The following is a 22364-nucleotide window of genomic DNA, read 5'->3' as shown; positions in this document are numbered from 1 at the left end:
GGTTTTATTTGCGCACAGAAAGTATTCTCATCGCTTCATAACATTAAGGTTGAACTACTGTGGTCACATGGACTATTTTAACTATGTCTTTACCACCTTTCTGGGCCTTGAAAGTTGCAATGACGTAGCTGTCAATGGAGGGACAGAAAGCTCTCAGATTTCATCAAAAATATCTTCATTTGTGTTCCGAAGATGAACGAAGGTCCTACGGGTTTGGAACGACATGAGGGTGAGTAATTACTGACAGAATTAAAATTTTTGGGTTTAAATGCTGAGAATTCAAAATTGACTCCTACTTTCAATCTTAAGAATAAAAGCAAGTTATCAAATTTCTTTAAGCTAAGAATCACTCTTACTCCTCCAGTTATTTAAGACAGCTAGAGAGGTCTCTCAAGTGGTTAGAAGGTGCCAGTAGGGGCTTGTGACGCACTGAGGAGACAGAGACATGCGCAAATATTTCAGGAGAGGAAGAATGTTTTTGAAATTTTTGACAGATATCGTTTGGATAGAGCAGCATCATCTTTGTCAGCGCGGGTTAATGTTGGGTTGAATTGGCCTTTTATAACATGTTTCCGCTGTTTGACTAATTCAGCAAGCGGTAGCACCTCTTCCTCCCGCCATTTCAGTTTTCTTTTTGGAATCCATGGCGTCTGAATATATCATAACATCTAGCTTTCGGTATATATAGGCTGATCAGTTAACAGCACACAGGTTTAAAATTTGTAATTAAGACATGGTGGAAAACGTGTTTGTCTTTCATTTCCAATGTGTATCATAATGTATTCTCTTTAAAATAATTTATTGAATGATTATTAGTGTTGAATGTAAACTCCTCTTAGGAATTTCACCATTCAACGGGAATTTATTGGATAATATTCTTAAAGGAACACACCAACTTTTTGGGACTTTAGCTTATTCACCGTATCTTTAGGTTACTTACGTAACCCCGGTTCTCTGATAACATGAGTGAGGTATCTCACTATGGGAAACGCCTCTGGGCGTGACAGACCTGGAAGCACCAATCACACCACGTCTGTCAGTTGTAGGGCTTGCATAGACTAGTCGAGTAGTCGATAGATCGACTACTTCAACCACTAGTCGACGCTGTCGGAAACAATCGACTACTCGAACGTCCATTAACCATAAATGAATTAAAAATGGCGAACGTCACCAACAGACACCACACGACAGATGTGTGGAAGTATTTCATCAAGGATGACAAAAATATTGTAATTGGTCAACTGTGCAAGAGGGCGTTCACATATTGCGTCTAAAAACGTGTGGAAAGCGCGGCCGTGCCGCTTTCTCCTACAAGCGCTTGCGCTCCCATGGCGTCTGTCGTTGCTATGCAACATGTACTGCGCTCTCCATGATGACGACGAAGAAGTATCAGCAAAGGATTAATTGATTTCTAGCCCTTGCATTAGCTTTACTATTAGATATATTTCTGGAGATGAGAAGGAAAAACCCGCCTGGAAAAACTAGCGCACCACGTTGCTTCCATTATGAGTGCGCTCGCCGCGCGCCTACATTTGAAATAACGACCTTGCTTGAGCGCGAAAAAGACGCGATATGTGAACGGCCCCTAGAAGCAGACGTCTGAAATGAAAGGCAAGAACGGCTATTTATTTGGCTTTAGACTGTTACATGAAAATTTAAAAATGAAATGTCATAATTATAATGTTTTGAGAGTTTACTTATGTAATTGTTGCATTAGGCTATGAATTAATAAATGTTTAGTGATAAGATCTAGCTATTTCACGTCTTTTCATTTACAGTAACATGAACCACGAGTAGTCGAGTAACTCGAGTATTGTTTTGGTAAAAAATCGACTAGCAGAAATCAGTAGTCGTGCAACCCCTAGTCAGTTGACAGACCAATCACGACAGTGATGCGGGAGCCCGGCCTCCCTTATATATACCACTGCCGAAGGTCCCTACTCCATTCTCTGCAGATCTCTTCCCCGTGCACTGCAAGGAGGGAAGTGTGGTGAGATACCTCACTCATGTTATCAGAGAACCGGGGTTACGTAAGTAACCTAAAGTTCTCTTTCAAACATTCGCTCGGTATCTCACTATGGGATATAGACAACTCGCGTATTGCAGATATGCTGTCTGAAGCAGGCCTGTCAACCAACTCAGTGATGTATGTAACATAAACACACCATAACGAGTGTTTTTCTTTTTTTTATACACTTAGGACGGAATGAGCCAGCGATGGCTCAGTGACATCCAGTCTATAAAATCGGACAAATGTGTGAGGCGAAGCCCAACTTGCTGCAGCACATATGTCCTGAACTGAAACGCCCTTAAACAGTGCCCATGAGGTAGCCAAACCTCTGGTAGAATGAGCCCTCAGCCCTTCCGGAGGACAGAGACCACTGCTATTATAACCTAATCTAATAGCTTCCACTACCCAGTGGGACAGGCGCTGACGCGAAATAGGTTTCCCTTTATGAGAATCAGCCCATGAAACAAACAACTGATTACTCTTCCTTAGCGCTCTTGTTCTGTCCACATAGTGACGCAACGCACGGACAGGGCACAATCAATGAAGCCGCGCATCCTCTGATGAGAGAAAAAGGCTGCGGATGGAAAGCCAGTAAATCCACCTGTTTACAGGCGAGAGCTGACTCACTAACTATAGGCACAAACGCTGGATTCGTTTTGAGCGTTACTCTCGAGAGATCCATAGCGAACTGCATACAGGAGTTATGAACCGACAAAGCGTGAAGTTCACTAACATACTTTGCGGTCGAAAGAGCCAATAATAAAGCAGCCTTTAGCGAAAGGAGCTTTAATTCAACACCCTCTATAGGCTCAAAAGGGGGCTGAGATAGTGCGTTAAGGACCACCGACAGATCCCACGGCGGAATCAGTGGCTTTGAAACCCTGTTCAAACGCCGTGCACCTCTCATAAACCTGCATACAAGTGGGTGTTGACCTACAGTGTTTCTGTCAACCCCCACATGACACGCAGAAATTGCGGCAAGATAAACATTAACAGTAGAAAAAGGCTCTGCCCTTATCCAAAAGTTCCTGCAGAAAACACAACATATCCACAACAGAACAAAGAAAAGGAACAACATGTCTGTGCGCACACCATCGCTCAAACAGCCCATATCCGATCATATGCCGAGCGTGTTGAAGCCGCTCGCGCGTTCTGAATTGTTTCAATCACCCTCGGAGGCAAACCTGTCACACTCAAGTTTAACCTCTCACGGGCCAGGCCCAAAGAGCCACTCTGTCTGGGGCTGGGTGAAAAATCTCCCTGCGCGCTTGCGAGAGAAGGTCCCTGCGCAACGGGAGGGGCCAGGGCTGTGCGTAAAGGAGCTGAATTATCTCCGTCAACCACAACTTCCCTGGCCAGTTCGGGGCAACCATTATGACCGAGTGACCGTACTCTCTTATCCTTCTTAAAGTTGGAAAGATCAGACTCAGTCAGGGGTTAAAGTGAAAAAAAATCCTGAGCCTGAAATTTTCTTGGGGGGGGGGGGGGGGGGGGGGGCTTCATTGGCACCATTTATTTTCAAGCATGTTAATGGCATATTTTTATGAATGAAGACCAGTATCACTGATATAGCTACTTATGTCTGGATGAAAATGTATTTTTCCAAAATTTGAAACATTTATTAGGCTTAAAAAAATATAACAACTTTTAATTTAAGTGAACTTAAAACAATCCTCACTTAAACCCATAATAAATGTCATATTTACCTGTACCTTTCCTGTCTAACCGATGTGAATTATATAGAAATTGAATACGTTTATAAAACAGTTCGCACTGCATAAATTATAAATGAAAAATAGATTAATCCTTAAGCGTTGAGCAGTTAGTAATTTTCTCTGTTCCCATTGTTCTTTGGTTAACTTTACTAACAGAGAGAATTGCTGTCACTTTAATACCCGCCGCTGCTGACAGGATCTCACGCATCTCATTCTCTACTCTTTACTTCCATTTAAGATTGTATTTAACTCATTTGACTGTTCTTGTGAAGATACTCGACAAAACTGACATTTTGGCATAAATGTGTGTGTTATCGTTCAAGCGCGAAAGAGAACTCGATGGCGCGCTGTCGACTGCGATCCTGGCGCGCGTCTTTCTATGTGTGTGTGCAGGGCCGTTTCTAGCCTTTTTGGCACCCTAGGCAAGATTCCTATTGAACCACCCCCCCCACACCCCACACCCCCCACCCCACACCCACACCAACACCCACACACACACCCACACACACACACACACACACACACACACACACACTGTACCTCTAGGGGGGTTCGGGGGCATGCTCCCCCGCAAGAAAATTTTGTACATTTTAAGGTTAAATTAATGCATCAATCTGGTACTTTGAGAGCAAAAAATTAAGAGCTTCAACCCATGAACTGTGCACATTGAACAAAGAAAAACCATTGACTTGTACCTGGACACTAAAGAGGGCTCAAACATCTTATTAGTTATCATGATATAGAGTCTCTGTCTACATTACATTATCACCGGTGTTTATGATTTATATAAGTATTCCTATAATGTAAAATCCATATAGCCAATAATATGTAGGCTACTTTATAAATTAAAATGAATATTTCAAAAGTATATTTTACATTACACTATAGTATCGGAAAATTACAATACTTTTGTCCTCCTAATTTCTTCACTTGCAAGAAATAAACCCTTGAGCTTTTATTTTGGAGAAAAACACCAGATCACCATGCTGATCGCATGAGCAAAGTGCGCACTTTTCTTTAAATCACGCAGCACAAACAAAATGTCTAGGCTACTTAATTAAAGTCTTGTGCTGTTTTATAAAGGCACAAAGCCATATCACAATTTCGATTTTAATTCGTTGACAAAATATAACGCTAGAGACCTTTATGTTAGGCTATAAATTTTACATCTCAAGTGTTGGGAAAAGGGAGAAGAGCGATTTCGGCAAAAGGCGGATTCGAACTCGGGTCGAACGCATCCAAAGCTACTTTCAAGCACCTCACGCCTTACGACCTACGCCACTGTAGATATTTAGAGATGGGCGTATTTTTGCTAAAAAAGACAGGCACTTAGTGCAAATATACGCTCCATTATCGGAAATGTAAAAAAAGAAGGATTTTTCTTCCACTCGCTTGGGCAAAAATCTCTTGGTGGGGTGGGGTCTCTCAATGGCGCCCCCAGCTGTTTGCGCCCTAGGCGACCGCCTAGTTTGCCTATGCCTAGAAACGGCCCTGTGTGTGTGTGTGTGTGTGTGTGTGTTTCAGGAGGACATTCACTGACAGCGCGTTCTCTTTTATCTTCTCGCGCATTGATAGTTTAAAACATTTGCGTGAAGGAGAGCATGATCATATAACCCAAAGGATGACAGAAAGAACGGACGCTGCAATAAATATTTAAACACGTTAAAGCTGGACAAAAATTAATCGCATGCGTTTATGTTGTCATACATTGCTGACAGAAAATGCTGCGGTTTAAAGTGGACTCGTTTTCATGGTAGGCCTACACAGAATGTTTTTGGTTTTTTGTAAGCTACACAGAATATTTAATTAAATATTAAAATTAAATAAGTCTGAAGTTACCAAGCAGCAGTTAGCGTTAGCTCAGTTATCAACAGGTGTAGACAGAAAATATGATTATCCTGACCTGAGCTAATTTACTGAATCAACCAACTCACATCTCCTTTCTTTCTTTTCATCCATGATGACATTAAAGTCACCTGTTGTTGTTTCTGGCGTTTCATCACTGTCTGTGCCGCAACCGCGTTTGCTCATTAGAACATTCAGTGAGCTTTTACACAGGCTCGGTCCTGCTCCTCCGCGGCAATGACGGCGTGCGGTTAAACATAACAAACGAATTTGAGTGGGAGTGGGGGTGGGGGGGACAACGGGATTTTGGAAAGTGTCCCCATAGGAAATTACGCCCGTGGGTAAGACATCATCTCCAAGTTTCATGAACTAGCGCTCCTTTCACCGACAACATATAAATCTCAATCACACTGTGTTGCCAGGCCCCGCCCTGCTCCGCTTCTGATAGGCTTGTAACGTTAGTAAGAGCTGCGTTCCTTTCATATGATTGGTAGGTGAAATCAATTGACTCGAAAATATTAAACCGCATGCAAGTTACAATTTTTTTTATTTTTTTTTATTCCTCACGGCCGCACGCCGGAGATCCGGCACGGTGCCGGAATACTTTAAGCCCTGCTCAGTGGAGGAAACGCGTACAGTAGTGCGTTTGGCCACGGGTGCGCCAGAGCATCCACACCCATAGGCGCACCGCTTCTCGCCAGAGAGAAGATCAGAGGACACTGAGTGTTTTCGTGCGAGGCGAAGAGATCGACGGCAGCCCAGCCGAACCTCTCCCACAACTGGCTCACTACCTGAGGGTGGAGAGTCCACTCTCCATACAGAGGATTCCCCCTGGACAAGAGATCCGCCCCCACATTCATTATTCCCGGGACGTGGGTTGCCCGTAGTGAATGAAAATGCTTCACGCCCCACAAGATTATTTTCTGTGCCAGACTGTGAAGCAGATGGGAACGTGTGCCTCCCTGGCGGTTTATGTATGCCACCGGCGTTGTGTTGTCCGACCTGATCAAAATGTGGTGGTTCCTTAGGAACCGCACAAAATGATTCAGAGCCAGAAAAACCGTTAACAGTTCTAGGAAGTTTATGTGTGCGTTTTGTAGCGAGACGGGCCATTTCCCCTTCGCTATCCTGCCCTCGCACACTGCACCCCAACCTGTGAGCGACACATCCGTTGTCACCACCTTTCTCAAAGAAACTGTTCCCAGCGTAGTCCCTGACTCGAGAAAGGACCGATCTCTCCATTGACGGAGAGCACGCATGCAGAGTGACGTCACTATCACTTTGCGGTTGAGGTGTCGTTTTGGACACAAGCCCTGCGCCGCTGTCCAGTTCTGAAACTCTCTCATTCGCAACAGTCCCAGGGGAATGACAGAAACTGTCGAGGCCATCAGACCTAGAAGACGTAAACACAGTCTGAATGACACTCTGTTTCCTTTCTGAAAAAGGGACAGACAACCGCGAATTGACCTGACGCGCTCCTCGGACAGATAAGCTCGATATAGGTCTGAGTTTAGTCTGAGACCCAGGTAAATTATCTCTTGTGTAGGCACCAAGCAGCTTTTCGTTTCGTTTATCTTGAAACCTAAGCTCTGCAAATGAGACACGAGCATTGTTGTCTCTCTCTCTGCCTGTTGCCATGACGGCGCACACAGCAGCAGATTGTCCAAATATGCTGACACTCTCAGACCTATCACTCTCAGCGGTGTGAGCGCTGCTTCCACACATTTGCTGAATACCCTGGGCGCTAAACACAAGCCGAAGGGGACTGTCAAAAACTCGTAGGCTGTGTCTCGATAGGCAAACCTGAGGAATTTTCTGTGTGCTGGGTAGATGCTTATGTGAAAATATGCATCCTTCAGATCGACTGACGTAAGCCAGTCTTTGGGACGAATAGTTTGAGATAGCGTCTTTAAGGTCAACATTTTGAACTTGTATTTCCTGAGGTGTTTGTTGAGGTTCCGTAAATCCAGAATAGGACGGAGACCCCCCCTCTCTTGGGAATAACGAAATACCGGGAGTAAAAACCCTGATGGCTGTCCTCCGGCGGCACAACTCGAATAGCTCTTTTGCTCAATAAAGAGGCTATTTCTTCCTCTACAACCTGAGCTGACTCCCCCTCTGCTGCTGACATTAACACACTGTTGAAAAGTGGAGGTTTTACAGCAAATTGAAGACAATAACCCCGGCTTATTGTGGATAAAACCCAGGGGTGTACTGCGCATGCGCGCCAGCTCTCTGTATGAGCAGCGAGCTGCCCACAGCCGCTCTCGTCCACTAGTGACGCGGTGGCGCCATCTAGCGGTAGAGCTGGGAACTGCAGCTCTGATCTGGACATTTTTGTTTTTGTGTGTGCTTTTACATTTACATTTACATTTAGTCATTTAGCAGACGCTTTTATCCAAAGCGACTTACAAATTAGGACTAAATTAAGCGAGTCATCATGAAGAGGCAAAAACAACAACAACGCAAGAAGTGCTCAAAATACGAAGTTCAGGCATTATTCAGAGTAGCATAAGCCTGATAAGTGATGTTTCAAAGGGAAAAGATTTTTTTTTTAATTTTTTTTTTTTATGAGGTTAACCTGTTAAGCTGCAACCCCACTTTTGAAAAATCCCCAGAAATGACATACCCAAACTGAAACAGATACAGTTCATGAACCCTTTGTACTAAAAGCACAAGTATGATCTCATTTGAAAGCTGACACCTGGCAGTTTATTGTAAATGTATAATTAATTATTGTCATAATGAAAAAAATTGTTATAAATAGCTTCAAAGTTTTGTAAAGTTATTAGAAATTATTTTTTATGAAACATCCTCATGAAAATAAAATTGAAGTTGGCACTGGAGCAATCTAGAAATGCACTATAGCTAAAGCCACATGTCTAAACATTTTATGTTTAAAATCTGAAGATAATAAGTCCAAAACTCTGTATTTAGTTAAATGTTTTTCAAGACCATGTCAATGACTTTATTTTGATTTGACGCTAAGATGCTTCTGATGTTTATTGTCATCTTCTAACCATCTATCCAGTATATTGTCTCTATTGTTTTGTGGTGCAAACGAGCCCCATTCAGTCTCAGTCTCCCCCTGCACACATTCACACCTCTCCAGCCTGGTTATGGCTCTAAATATGCATTTCTTTTGTCTGCATTATAGCTACTAACGACTGGCTATTCACAGGCTATTCATAGGGTTTCAGTCCCTAATTTCTTTTCTCAAAGTTCACCACACATTTTAAACTGTATCAAATACATTTCTTGAATAAAGAAACTTTCAGTAAGCATTCGAAAAATAATAAAAGTATAACTTCAAGATGGCAGGTGCACCTAGGGCTAGCTAGCATGTTAGCTTAGCACACCATCAATACACGACAGTTTATGAGATTAAAACCATGTTTGTGCTCCAAACTTACTTTATAAAACGCAAGTGAGTATTTTAAATAATCTTCTGTGATCTAATTTGGCTTCAGATAAAAAAATCAGAAAGAAAATATACTATTGTATGGTATTCTGCACAATGACAGTCTATATAGATTAGCATTACATTATAAATATAATCTATTATTATGGAAATACCTGGCATGGCTTGAAAAACACAGGTAACTCAAATATCATTGCAATCATGTTTATTGTCTTCAAAATGTCTGTATCTGCATGTTACAGCGATCTCTTGTTAGCTTTGTGTGTATCAGTGACGTCCTGGAATGTCACATGATCATGGCTCTTCTTCATGTTCCATATATGGACTATTATTGTGCATAATAGCGCCCTCAGGCTATTGGTATGAATTGAAAACCCAGCACATCTCAGTAAGAAGCGCTCATAATGATTACATCGACGCATTTGGGTATAAATTCAATAAATATTATTCCTGTCTATAGAAATCTGATGTAAATCTATGAGAATCTATCAATATCTCTCCAAATATGCACATTTTTGAGCTAAAGCCCTGAAGGACGTTGTTTTGTGTATCGCTGTCATGACAACAGCACGGGAGTTTTTTATGAATGAAAGCGGCTGACGCGCATAATTCATATCAAAGGTATCGACTCATTTTTTCATTTCATAACTCCTGACACAAATTAAGACATAACTGTCACTATGAGTTTCTCAGAATACAATAGTGGTCAAATACTGAAACTTGAGTCTTATATCTTTTTAATGATGTATAGTTTGTCAAGGTATAACATTAAATCTGATAGTAACTTTGAACTATATATTAAAAAAACCGCTTCAGTGCGCCCGCGCACTGGCAACGGTTAACAGGTTAAGTGCTCACGGAATAGATAGGTTTTCAGCTGTCTTTTGAATGTTGTCAGGGATTCTACATTCCGGATGAGGGTGGGGAGTGCGTTCCACCAGCACGGAACTGTGAATGAGAATGTTCTGGAAAGTGATTTTGTGGCTTTCTGTGATGGAACCACGAGACGTCGCTCGTTGACCGATCGTAGGCGACTGGTAGGGATGTAGACTCGTAGTAGTGAGTGAAAGTAGGAGGGAGCTGAGCCTGTGACAGATCTGTAAGCAAGCGTCAGTGCCTTGAACTTGATGCGAGCAGCGAGAGGTAGCCAGTGCAGAGAGATGAACAGAGGAGTGACGTGTGCCCTCTTGGGCTCGTTGAAGACAAGGCGAGCTGCAGCATTCTGGATCATCTGTAGGGGTTTGGTTGCACATGCTGGAAGTCCAGCCAGAAGAGCATTGCAGTAGTCAAGCCTAGACATGACCAGGGCCTGGACGAGAAGTTGTGTTGCATGCTCAGTTAGGAAAGGCCTGATCTTCCTGATGTTGTGCAGTGCAAACCTGCATGATCGAGCTGTCTTTGAAATGTGATCTGTGAAGGTCAGCTGGTCATCAAACGTTACTCCAAGATTTCTGACCGACCTTGATGGGGTGATTGATGATGAATCTAGCTGGATGGTGAAGTCGTGCTGTAGAGACGGATTGGCAGGGAGGACGAGAAGCTCAGTCTTTACAAGGTTGAGCTGCAGGTGATGTTCCTTCATCCATGTGGAGATGTCCGCCAGACAGCTTGAGACCCGTGCAGCTACTGTGGGATCATCTGGTTGAAACGAGAGGAAGAGCTGTGTGTCATCAGCATAGCAGTGGTAGGAGAAGCCGTGTGCCTGTATGATGTGTCCCAGTGATGTGGTGTAGATGGAGAAGAGGAGGGGACCAAGAACTGAACCCTGGGGAACACCTGTGGTCAGTTGATGTGCTCTGGATACCTCGCCTCTCCAAGCGACCTTGAAGGACCTACCTGTGAGATAGGACTCAAACCAGTGGAGTGAAGTTCCTGTGATGCCCAGTGATGAGAGGCTGGACATAAGGATCTGATGATTCACCGTGTCGAAGGCAGCAGACAGATCCAGGAGAATGAGGACTGAAGATTTGGAAGCAGCTTTTGCGATCCGTAGGGCTTCTGTGACTGACAGTAATGCAGTCTCAGTTGAATGCCCTTTCTTGAAGCCAGATTGGTTGACATCTAGCTGGTTGTTTAGAGACAAGAAGGATGTTACTTGGTTGAAAACAGCTCTTTCAAGTGTCTTCGCAATGAATGGTAGGAGAGAGATAGGTCTGTAATTCCCTACAAATGATGTGTTTAGCGTTGGTTTTTTAAGCAGTGGAGTAACCCGAGCATGCTTGAATGCTGTGGGGAAAGTGCCAGTATGGAGGGATGAGTTGATGATGTGTGTGAGTGATGGTAGAAGTGTGGGAGAGATGGCTTGTAGAAGGTGTGAGGGGATGGGGTCTAGAGGGCAGGTGGTAGGGTGACTGGAGAGGAGAAGTGTAGATACTTCTTCCTCGGTTAGCGGAGAAAAGGAGGACAGAGGGTTATTGGCTGTGGAAGGGGTCGGTCTGGGTTCCTGTGTGTGTGGTGCTGAGAACTGACTGCTGATAGCTGTTGTTTTGTTGGTGAAGAAGTTCGCAAAATCGTCAGCAGTTAAGGAGGCGGCGGGTGGTGGTGGAGGTGGACAGAGGAGGGAGTTGAATGTCTTGAAGAGTAATCGTGTGTTGGAGGAGCTGTTGATCTTGTTGTGGAAGTATGAAGATTTTGCAGCATGAACATCAACAGAAAAGGAAGAGAGGAGAGATTGATACATACTCAGGTCAGATGCGTCTTTTGATTTGTTCCATTTCCTCTCCGCTGCCTTGAGTTCGGTCCGGTGTTCACGAAGAACCTCAGACAACCAGGAGTTAGAGGGAGTATCGCGTGCTGGCCTGGAGGAGAGAGGGCAGATAATGTCTAGAGAAGAGGTTAGAGTGGAGCATAAGGTATCTGTTGCGGTGTTCACATCCAGAGATGAGAATTGTGAGGGTGGGGGAAGAGAAGATGACACGGCAGAGGAGAGATGGGAGGGGGAAAGTGAGCGCAGGTTTCGTCTGAAAGTGACTGGTGGTGGGGGTGGGGGTGGTGGTGCAGGGGTAGAGAGTTGTAGACTGAAAGTAATGAGGAAATGATCTGAAACATGGAGGGGTCTCACCAAAATGTTCTCTGTGGTGCAGTTGCGTGTGTAAACCAGGTCCAGTTGGTTGCCTGATTTGTGAGTACCTGTGGTGATGAGTCGTTTGAGATCGAAGGAGGCTAGGAGAGAGATGAAGTCAGTTGCATGCGGCTTTTCGAGATGGATGTTGAAGTCACCAAGGACTAGAAGTGGGGTGTCGTCCTCAGGGAAAGAGGACAGCAGCACATCCAGCTCATCTACAAAGTTACCCAGCTGACCTGGGGGGCGATAAATGACTACAATATGGATCTTAATGGGAGTTGTAAGTGTAATAGCATGATATTCAAATGAGTTGTTGTTGCATAGAGAAGAGAGTGTGGAGTATTTGCAATTGTTAGAAACGAGAAGCCCTGTACCCCCACCTCTCCCAGACTGGCGAGGGGAGTGAGAGAAGGAGAAATTGCTAGAGAGAGCAGCGGGGGTTGCTGAGTCTTCTGGACAAATCCAGGTCTCAGTCAAGGCCAAGATACTAAGAGTAGAATGAGATGCAAAGGCTGGAATGAAGTCAGCTTTATTGACTGCTGACTGACAATTCCATAGACCCACGGAAAGAGAGAGAGGAGTGTGTGAGGATGAGAGAATGGGACGCAGATTGGCAGTATTGCGCTGCCTTTTGCGCGTGATGAAAGGGCGTTGCCGAGAGATAACAGGAATGTATTGAAAGCACATGTTGATTAAGGTGAACAATAGGATCAAAAGAGGGAAGGAAAAGGGAAAAGGAGATACTTAAGTGCCTTTCTGGTGTCCTTGCTCGGTGGAGTCGCGCAGGTAGAGTCGATGGTCTTTACCCAAGTCGGTCTTCACACGAGGAGGCTGAACACGAGAGCTGAACGCTTCCGCTGACGCTTCCGCTTCCTTTTCTTTTCAAACATTGCTGTGCCCTCGGCCCACTGCCTGGATGCACAGGAAACGTGTTTATTATTTTCACAGCACACATGTCTTTTTGAAAACAGCCCTCTGCCCTCTGTTGTAACCCCGTGGGTGGAGGGAGGGAAACTTCTCTGTGAGGCACTGGGGGAACTGGTGCAAACTTCACAAACGAACTGGTCATCGGATAACTTTCTGTGAACAATTCCCGTGTCCAACGCCTTCTCTTGGCTGGAGGGGGAGAAAATGACCGCTCTTTTTGAGGGAGGATAACAGATACTCCGTGAGTGCTGTTGTTCATCCCTTTGTCCTGAACATAATGAAGCATTAGGTTGCTCGCCGTTTCTTCCCTCCCTGAGGGTTTGCTGGTCGGTGTCTGGCTGCAGCCGCTGCGAAGGATGGCTTTCCCCTCGGCTGAGCTGGCTTAGACTGTGACTCAGTCTGCTGAGGCTGAGAAGGCCTAGGGCCTCTGAAATCTGACCGACCACTCCTCTGGGGGGCTTCAAACCTGGACCGTGGTGGTTGAGGAACCCTAGCAGCGAATCTGCGAGGGAGGCAAGTTTGGAAAGCCTCTCCCTCCTGCTTTTTCAGATCACACCGCTGTCGCATAGCAGTGACAGATGCCCCGAAAAGGGCTTTGGGCTCAACCGGAGCATCTAAGAATTCTACCTTTTCTCTGTCTGACAACCCGGACAGTCCCAGCCAGAGAGATCGCTCGCCGACCACTGCCAGGCCCATGCTGCGGCCGCAGCTCTGGACCGCACCTCTGGAAGTTCTCAGGTTGAGATCTGCAATGACACAAATCTCTTCCCAGAGTGCTGGGTTTGGTGTCCCAGCATCCATTTGCCTCCCCATCTCTTCCATGAGCTCTGCTTGATAAGCAGTGAGGAGAGAGTTGGCATTAAGAGCTCTCACTGCCAGTGCAGAAGAGCGATAAATCTTCTGAAACACTGAGGCCGTTAGACGATCAGTGCGTCCTGGCAGTGAAGCTGAAGCTGAGGAAAAGGCTGCCCTGCGGTTAGGGTGGAGATGATGTGCAACTGACAGCTCAACAGGAGGGGAATTTGACATCCCTAACTCCTCCATGTTATCCACATCCAGCCTAGAAAATCCTTTTACAGGAACCCTGTGTGAAAAAGGCTTATCCCAGAAACGTTTCATCTCTGAAACGCACGCGGGGACCGCTGGAATGAGCTGTTTCACTGGTGGGGCACGTGACGGCAGTCTCTTGCCGTCATAGAGATCTCTCTCTGCCCCTTGGCCCGTCTGCTGCGACGGCCAGTCTATGGAGAGTTTAGCGGGGTTAGCGAGGGCTGCCTGAGCGTGTCTCACCCCCAGGCATGCGATGCACAAAGGATGATAATCCTTGCCCGATATCATTGAGCCGCACGCACACGGACGTGAAGTTTCTGCTTTCGGTCCGCCGCTTGCAGAATTAGTAACGTTAGTTGCCATAGCAAAATAGTAGGCTATCCAAGCTCACCACAACGTGTCACTCAGAAAAGGAATATAGAGAATTCGCCGTAACACGTTAATTTTCTAGTAGACCAGAATAAAATCAAATCACTGTTACAGTGAAGAAGACCCGCCAACAAAAAAAAAAAAAGCTGCGTTCGGTGACGTACCTTGACGGCTCGTCTTAGAACAGTTAAACAACTCTTTTTGAAAACAGGTCCTGCTGAAAATAGCTTCCAATTTCGATCTTCACGGGGAAGAGAACGAGAATGGAGTAGGGACCTTCGGCAGTGGTATATATAAGGGAGGCCGGGCTCCCGCATCACTGTCGTGATTGGTCTGTCAACTGACAGACGTGGTGTGATTGGTGCTTCCAGGTCTGTCACGCCCAGAGGCGTTTCCCATTGTGAGATACCGAGCGAATGTTTGAAAGAGAACCCCCAGAGTTAGATCCATAGTCCATACATACCCTTCTCATCTCCGTGCGTGAATTGTTTTACTCTTAAGTCCTTAAGTTGCTCTTGTTCCATTCTTAGCAGTGTTCTTGTGAGTAATTCTCAGAGGCTTGATAAATACGGGTTCAGATTTGTTGAAAGCTTCACGGTGTCTGGTCAGAACAGTGATGTTTCACAGCAGGACTACCGTTACAAGAGTACAGTAAGGTGGTTTATCTTTAAAGGTCAGCAAAACATTGGTTGAGCCTTCGTCCTCCATTGTGCCTTTGAGAAAAGAGTCATGTGATCGTGGTTGATGTTCACCTGAGTTGAATCATTCTATAATTCTATAGTTGATTTCAATTGGTTTGTTTTGAATTCCTAATTCTTAATATTACTGGTTTTCTCAGTCGCTTTGGTACAATTGTTGAATCATGCTTAACATTTGCAAACCAGTGAGTTAATTTATCAAAATAATTGTAATCAAAGTTTGAAACACAGTGCAAAACAGTTACAGACATTAAAGCAAAAGTAGACAACATTTATGTGGTCTTTTATAAGTCTGTATTCTTTATATTTTACTTAGTTTTGAAACCAGTTCAGTCCAGCAGAAGAGATCAAAACCAGAGTCCAGCTGTGTGTCTATCAAGAGTAACGGCTCTATGAATCCGCCACAAAACTTTAAGAGTGGAGACAAACAGTCTGATCTCAGGTATATCATTTCTATAAAAGATGAGCTTATTGTATGTGATTTTTATGAAATTGTTATTAATATACAGCAGTTTGAGTTACAATCTTGCTAGTTTCAGTCACTATTAATGATTGTCATTGTGCTCTTGTGTAAAGCTCTATATATTGTATTGTTAATACATTCACTCACTGTAAAAGCTGTTGGTCTGTTACTCAGTTAATGACACAATTACATCAATATCAGTGTGTCTGATTTTTAACCCTCTTCATTCTGATTTAAGGTCAAACCTTCTATCCAGACCAGTTAAAAACAAAACTGTGTACAAGCCTGTGATTCAAGCACAAGACTTTAATGAAAGCATGTATCCTGGTTTCAGGTAAAATGCAGGACTTTTTTGTTGTCGTTGTTTAATTTTAGGTGCTGCAATTCACATCACAAATCACTCAAACACATGATTAATGATTAACACATTTCAGAAACCTAATGATGTTCTAGGGCTGTGCAATTAATTGAATTTCCCAACGATCACCAAAATTGTACAATCGAGTAAAAACGATTATTTTGCCATGTTCTGTTTTGAAAGAACGCTCTAACTTTGTCTTGTGTTCTGAATGACACGCACACATCCGCCCCTCCTGAAGCAATGCACTCTCTCAGCTTGAATGTTTAAACTGATAAGAATTAAAAAGAAGTGAAAATTATCAACTTTAGTTACGATGCAATGCTGGCCCGATTGTGCAAGTGACAATTCCGTCATGTCCCGACTCCTAAACGCGAGAGTGTAGTTTCAACGCTTGCTTTGTCCAACCCATTTTGAGCGACAGAGAGAGAGAAGACGCAGCACCGCTGAACACTCACGCGCTTTGTGAAATTGCGTCTTGGAGAAAGTTTTAAAATGATTGATTTGATTTTATAATCTGTGTGGATTAATTTAGGCTACTCATACAATCTACTTGTTACCCTCTGGGGACCAAAAACGCGCCCGCGCGTTTTGCTCGGTTTTTTTTTAGCAATGAAAAATAAACACTAAATGCTCTGTTAATTTTGATCTTTCATTTTCGTGTAATACATCAATCGATCCTGTTCAGTTTCTATTTTTTTTCTATATACTCACAATAAAAATAAAGTGTTTTGCTTTTTGACAAATAAAGAAAAATTAACATGATGCGATTTCTGCCTTCTCTCTGTCAGTAAACTCCCATTTGAAACGCGTTCGAAAATGATCAATAACTCCGCGAAAATTCAGTCAAACAGGCAAACAGACCCACGGGCATAAAGCTTGAGATCGCATCTTTTAAATGAAGTAATTTATATGAAAAACAAATATTCTCATCTTCTGTAATCTGTATAAAAAGAGAGCGACTCCAGTCGAGCTCATTACGAGATCATTCAAAAGTAATGTGACCACTCCCCGGAGAGCGCGTGCTATTCAAACGCAAATTCTGAGAACCATTTCAGAGCTGTGAAACGCCCACATCAGCTGTAAACAAAGCGCGTCGCGAGTGAGGCATGATAAAGCCTACCTTATGGAGAAAAGATTCCTCAGAACAGTGCTGATATGAGGAGCAATATCTCCTGATATGAGGAGCAGATCCCGCTGAGGAGTGAGGTAGGCTGTTTTCTTTTCTCAATGTTGATGTGGAATAACTTTATGGAATAACGTTAGTGTAGGCCTATGTAAACCGCAAAAAGATGATTCGCATTTCTATAATATGACTCGCCTTTCTGTGAGATGAATGAAGGGTACATATTTGTAAAGACTGTTTAGCCTAAATAGGAATCGCGCGTCTGTGTGTGAAAGAATAAACTGCTTTGCTATAGCCTACTGAGATGAGTAAAAATCGACTGGAATATGTTGAAATAAAATGTATTTGTATAAGCAACGTATTAAACTGCAAATTAGCATTTATATGCCCTAATATTTCATAAAAACAACGTTACAGTCAGGCGAAGTATGAAAGACAACATTTTGTTGACTATTTGGGTACAGTTTTTAGGCTACTGTAGAATATACTGTCACATCAAATAAGCTTTTGTTTAGCAATTTCTGCTCATATCTAACGTGTTATATATATATATATATATATATATATATATATATATATATATATATATATATATATATATATATATAAAATACTATTTTTGTCAAAAATTAAGATGTTAGATGTTCCAATGTTGGCTATATTCAAACTAATGAATACATATGATAAAATGTAGGCCTATAATCTTTTTTTGTTGTTTTTTTACAAAGAAAGAGTACACTTGAAATATTGTTGAAATTGTAATTATTGCTGTAATTGTAACATTTTTTAATAAAATAGCAAAACATATTTACAAGAGAGATGTAAGCGAAATCTTAAATGGTCAATATAAGTCTAAATACATCTTTTGTCCTTGCATTGTGGCTCAGTCAGTGTCACACCTGAATGCATGGCTCATTTTGCAGAGTCATTATGCAGAGTGGGTGGGACATTGTAATCTAAGGTGTAAACTACTCCTCCTTCACGCCCCCCCCCCCCCCCCCCTCGCATATTGGCTTTCCAAGCAAAACCTGTTTTACACCATTTAAATTAATGTATTCTTTTTTGGTGAACGATAAAGCAAGACTATTTTCACATCATTTTGAAGCTAGAACTCAAAGGGACAACATCCATTAGTCAAAAGTCTTGTGGACACATATTTAATATGTGTTTTGTGGCCTTAATTCAGCAACTTTCATTTTAATTTTTTCCAATAACCACGCATAAACATTATTCTCTTAAAAATACAAACATCTACATACACGTTGCTAGCATATTATGGTAGCCCTGTTTGTGCTATATAGAGTGAATTTACACCTTAGCCATTAACATGTTTATAAATAACTGAAAAAAGCACAAATGTCAAGGTATGTCAGAACATCTCAAGGACCCCAAAAACAGCTTGGTCCCCAGAGGGTTAAAGTGAATCAGTGTTTGCGGGGGAATTTTCCGCATTATATTAAGTGGTAGACCTGCTGGAAGTATTAAAATACTCATTGAAGTATTATCTGTTATATTATTTATTTTAATAGTTCAAAAAGTACAATAAATGTTCAAATTTCGATTTTTTTAAGAATTGTTGAAAGGTGTCTTTTTAATAAATGCAACACGTTCCCAAAGTCATGTGAAATAATCGTGTTACATAATCGTGATTTCAATACTGACCAAAATAATCGTGATTATGATTTTTTCCATAATCGAGCATCCCTATGATGTTCTGTGTCCCATAAATAGTTTTGTAAATTATGGTTATTTACTTCTCTAACTTGTGTAATAATGTGGTATTTTAATCTTACAGCAATGACTCTAAACCTGCTGAAGTCCTCAACACACTGAGATCAAATCTGAGAAAGAAGTTTGAGTGTTTGTATGAGGGAATATCAAAGCAGGGAAACCCAACACTCCTGAATGAGATCTACACAGAGCTCTACATCACAGAGAGTGAAAGTGGAGAGATCAATAATGAGCATGAGGTGAGACAGATTGAGACACAGTCCAGGAGAGCAGAAACAGAGGACACACCGATCAAATGCAATGACATCTTTAGACCTTTACCTGGACAAGACAAACCCATCAGAACTGTGCTGACAAAGGGAGTCGCTGGCATTGGAAAAACAGTCTCTGTGCAGAAGTTCATCCTGGACTGGGCTGAAGGGAAAGAGAATCAGGACGTCCAGCTCATATTTCCACTCGCTTTCAGAGAGCTCAACTTGATGAAGGACAAAACACTCAGTCTTTCAGATCTTCTTCATGTCTTTTTCCCTGAAACAAAAGAAATGGAAATATCCAGTGATGAATATAAAGTGTTGTTCATCTTTGATGGTCTGGATGAGTGTCGTCTGACTCTGAAATTTAAGAGCAAAGTGAAACTGTGTAATAAATCTGAATCAGCCTCAGTGGACGAGCTGCTGACGAACCTCATTGTGGGGAATCTGCTTCCCTCTGCTCTCATCTGGATCACCTCCAGACCAGCAGCAGCGGATCTCGTCCCCTCTGAGTGTGTCCATCGAGTGACAGAGGTACGAGGCTTCAGTGACACACAGAAGGAGGAATACTTCTGGAAGAGAATCAGTGATCAGAGTCTGGCCCACAGGATCATCTCACACCTGAAGTCCTCAAGGAGCCTCTTTATTATGTGCCACATCCCAGTGTTCTGCTGGATCTCAGCCACTGTTCTAGAGAAGATGTTGAGTGAAGCAGAGAGAGGAGAGATTCCCAAGACTCTCACTCAAATGTACACACACTTCCTGCTCATTCAGACCAACATCAAACATGAGAAGGACTATGAGAAGAAAGTGAAAGATGAAGACATGATTGTCAAACTGGGGAAACTGGCTTTCCAGCAGCTTGTGAAAGGCCACCTGATCTTCTATGAGGAAGACCTGATCGAGTGTGGCATTGATGAGACGGAAGCATCAGTTTACTCAGGATTGTGCACTCAGATCTTCAGAGAGGAGTTGGGCTTGTATCAGGGGAAAGTCTTCTGCTTTGTTCATCTGAGCATTCAGGAACATCTAGCAGCTCTATATGTGCATCTCTCCTTTATCAACAATAACATCAATGTGTTTGACCAGATTACCAAACCAACTAATGGAGACAAAGTTTCACTATCTGATCTCCATCAGAGAGCTGTGGATGAGGCTTTAGACAGTAAAAATGGGCATCTGGACCTTTTCCTTCGTTTCGTTCTGGGTCTGTCAGTGAAGTCTAATCAGAGTCTCTTACAAGGACTAAAGACACAGACAGCAAACAGCTCTCACAACAATAAGAGAACAGTTGACTATATTAAAGGAAAGATCAGTGAGAATCCCTCTCCAGATAAATACATCAATCTGTTTCACTGTCTGAATGAACTGGGTGATCTTTCACTTGTGAACGAAGCTCAACCTCATACGTCTGGAGGATTACGTGCTGTGAAACTCTCCTCGTCTCAGTGGTCAGCTTTAGTGTTTGTGTTGTTGTCCTCAGAGGAGACACTGCAGAGGTTTGACCTGAAGAGCTTAATTGGAGACAGAGATGACCAGTAAGTAACACTGAGTACAATCATTACAGCCTAAAACATTTTGAACAAAGGGAAACTAAGAGATCAGAGGTGTTTAAATCACGGGACACAGATTGATTTCTGGGATATTGTACATAATTTGCGGGTGTTTCTCAAACCATGGCTGTGTCCTAGAAAGGCTGCATATCTCGACTGCCACGTCATCAAGCCTCTGAAGGCCGTCTCAGTTTGAAGGATGTTTTGAAGACAGACTTCATTTTGTGTCTTTAATTCAGCTCATTTTGAAGGATGTATCAAGTATATCCTTTGTGTTCTTCAATCTCTCACAATCCTTTGCACACATTCTAATTCATGTAAAAGAACTGATGGAAAACGAGTCGGCACTGAGTTTATCTGCGTTCATTATGAAATTTAAGACACAGATAATGTATTCTGAGATGAAGGCATACATGTTATCTTTTGTTTTTCTGTGTAAATTAATCACTGAATACTAAACTGACAATAATGACACTGGGAGACACAGACGGCGGTCATTCACTGTATTGCATTAATAAAAAAGGCAGTTAATATGAAGATATTTAATAGCAAGTATTTTTCCTAAATTAAGTTTTAATAGTATTTTTGTGCCGTGACCGTGGGGCAGAGTCCTGCACGGGTCCGATTTTGTAAATCCGCACCCGCCCGTACCCGCAGTGCTTACAACCGCATCCGACCCGTTTTCCGACAGCAGCACTAATTAAAATCCGCACCCGACCCGCTTACAATAGAACCGACACCCGACCCGCAACCGAAATAAAATCAGTTTAGACTATCACATTATAGGCACACATACAAAAATGTTTATTGCCAGGTCATACAGAAGTTATTACACGACAACTTCAGCCGAAGCTGTCAAAAGGCTGGTGCATGAAGAACATGGCTAACGTTACCACAAAACTGAGTAGCCTTATAACATTTTACCAATCAAACAGACACGGCTACAACACTATATCTGCCACCCAATTTCGGCTAGCCTACATCTGACAATTTTAGGTTCAAACACGCCCTGTACACCACACATACTTAAAGGGTTAGTTCACCCAAAAATGAAAATTCTCTCAGTAATTACTCACCCTCATGTTGTTCCAACCGCGTAAGACCTTCGTTCATCTTCGGAACACAAATTAAGATATTTTTGATGAAATCTGAGTGCTGGGTCACTCCTCCATAGGCTGCTAGGTGGCCGAAACTTGCTGGCCCAGAAAAGTTATTAAAGAGATCGTTAATATAGTCCGTGGTTCAATCTTAAGTATATCAAGCGACGAGAATACTTTTTGTGTGCAAAAACAAACAAAAATAATGACTTTATTCCACTATTCATTTCCTTCTCTCTGGACCTCTAGTTGGTTCGCGTAGTGTTTTTGCGCAGCGTGTCTGTATTACACGTCACCACGTAGGCTCACTATTGGCCGACGCTGGTCATGTGTGTGATGCGTGATGACGTATAACACAGACGCGCAGCGCAAAAACACTACGTGAACTATTAGAGGCCCAGAGAGAAGGAAAGAAGAAGGTCTTACCGGGTTGGAACAACATGAGGATGAGTAATTACTGACAGAATTTTCATTTTTGGGTGAACTAACCCTTTAACAGTGTTAAATTTGAAGAATACTGTTCGACAGAACGGTTTGGTTTGTTCCACAGTTATCTGCGTGCTTCCTCAGCGATAAAGCTCCACATTTGCTGCTATCCAACATGAAAATGCAGCAAAGCCACTGTCAGTCTTTTTACATCATTGCAAAACTAGGGTATGCAGATTAAGACCACAATTCATCAGCA

At 42.8% G+C, this 22364-nt stretch overlaps 1 protein-coding gene across 5 annotated transcripts in view; it reads left to right on the top strand.

The window, feature by feature from the left end:
• Nucleotides 1–22364, top strand: part of LOC307159019 (NLR family CARD domain-containing protein 3-like) — a 66023-nt gene that overhangs the window by 2613 nt on the left and 41046 nt on the right. For 3 of the 5 annotated variants that reach the window (XM_079872111.1, XM_079872110.1, XM_079872114.1), the window contains exons 4-6: nucleotides 15417–15542; nucleotides 15802–15897; nucleotides 18843–20567. In XM_079872111.1, coding sequence (XP_079728237.1) covers nucleotides 15417–15542; nucleotides 15802–15897; nucleotides 18843–20567 — 1947 coding nt within the window. The remainder of the gene's footprint in view (nucleotides 1–15416; nucleotides 15543–15801; nucleotides 15898–18842; nucleotides 20568–22364) is intronic. The other 2 variants (XM_079872113.1, XM_079872112.1) reach the window with 1 other exon arrangement.

Source organism: Squalius cephalus, assembly GCF_949319135.1.
Source record: "Squalius cephalus genome assembly, chromosome: 5".
NCBI lineage: Eukaryota > Metazoa > Chordata > Actinopteri > Cypriniformes > Leuciscidae > Squalius > Squalius cephalus.
The sequence above is the reverse complement of the archived record's forward strand: the minus strand, read 5'-3'. Positions and strand labels throughout refer to the sequence as shown.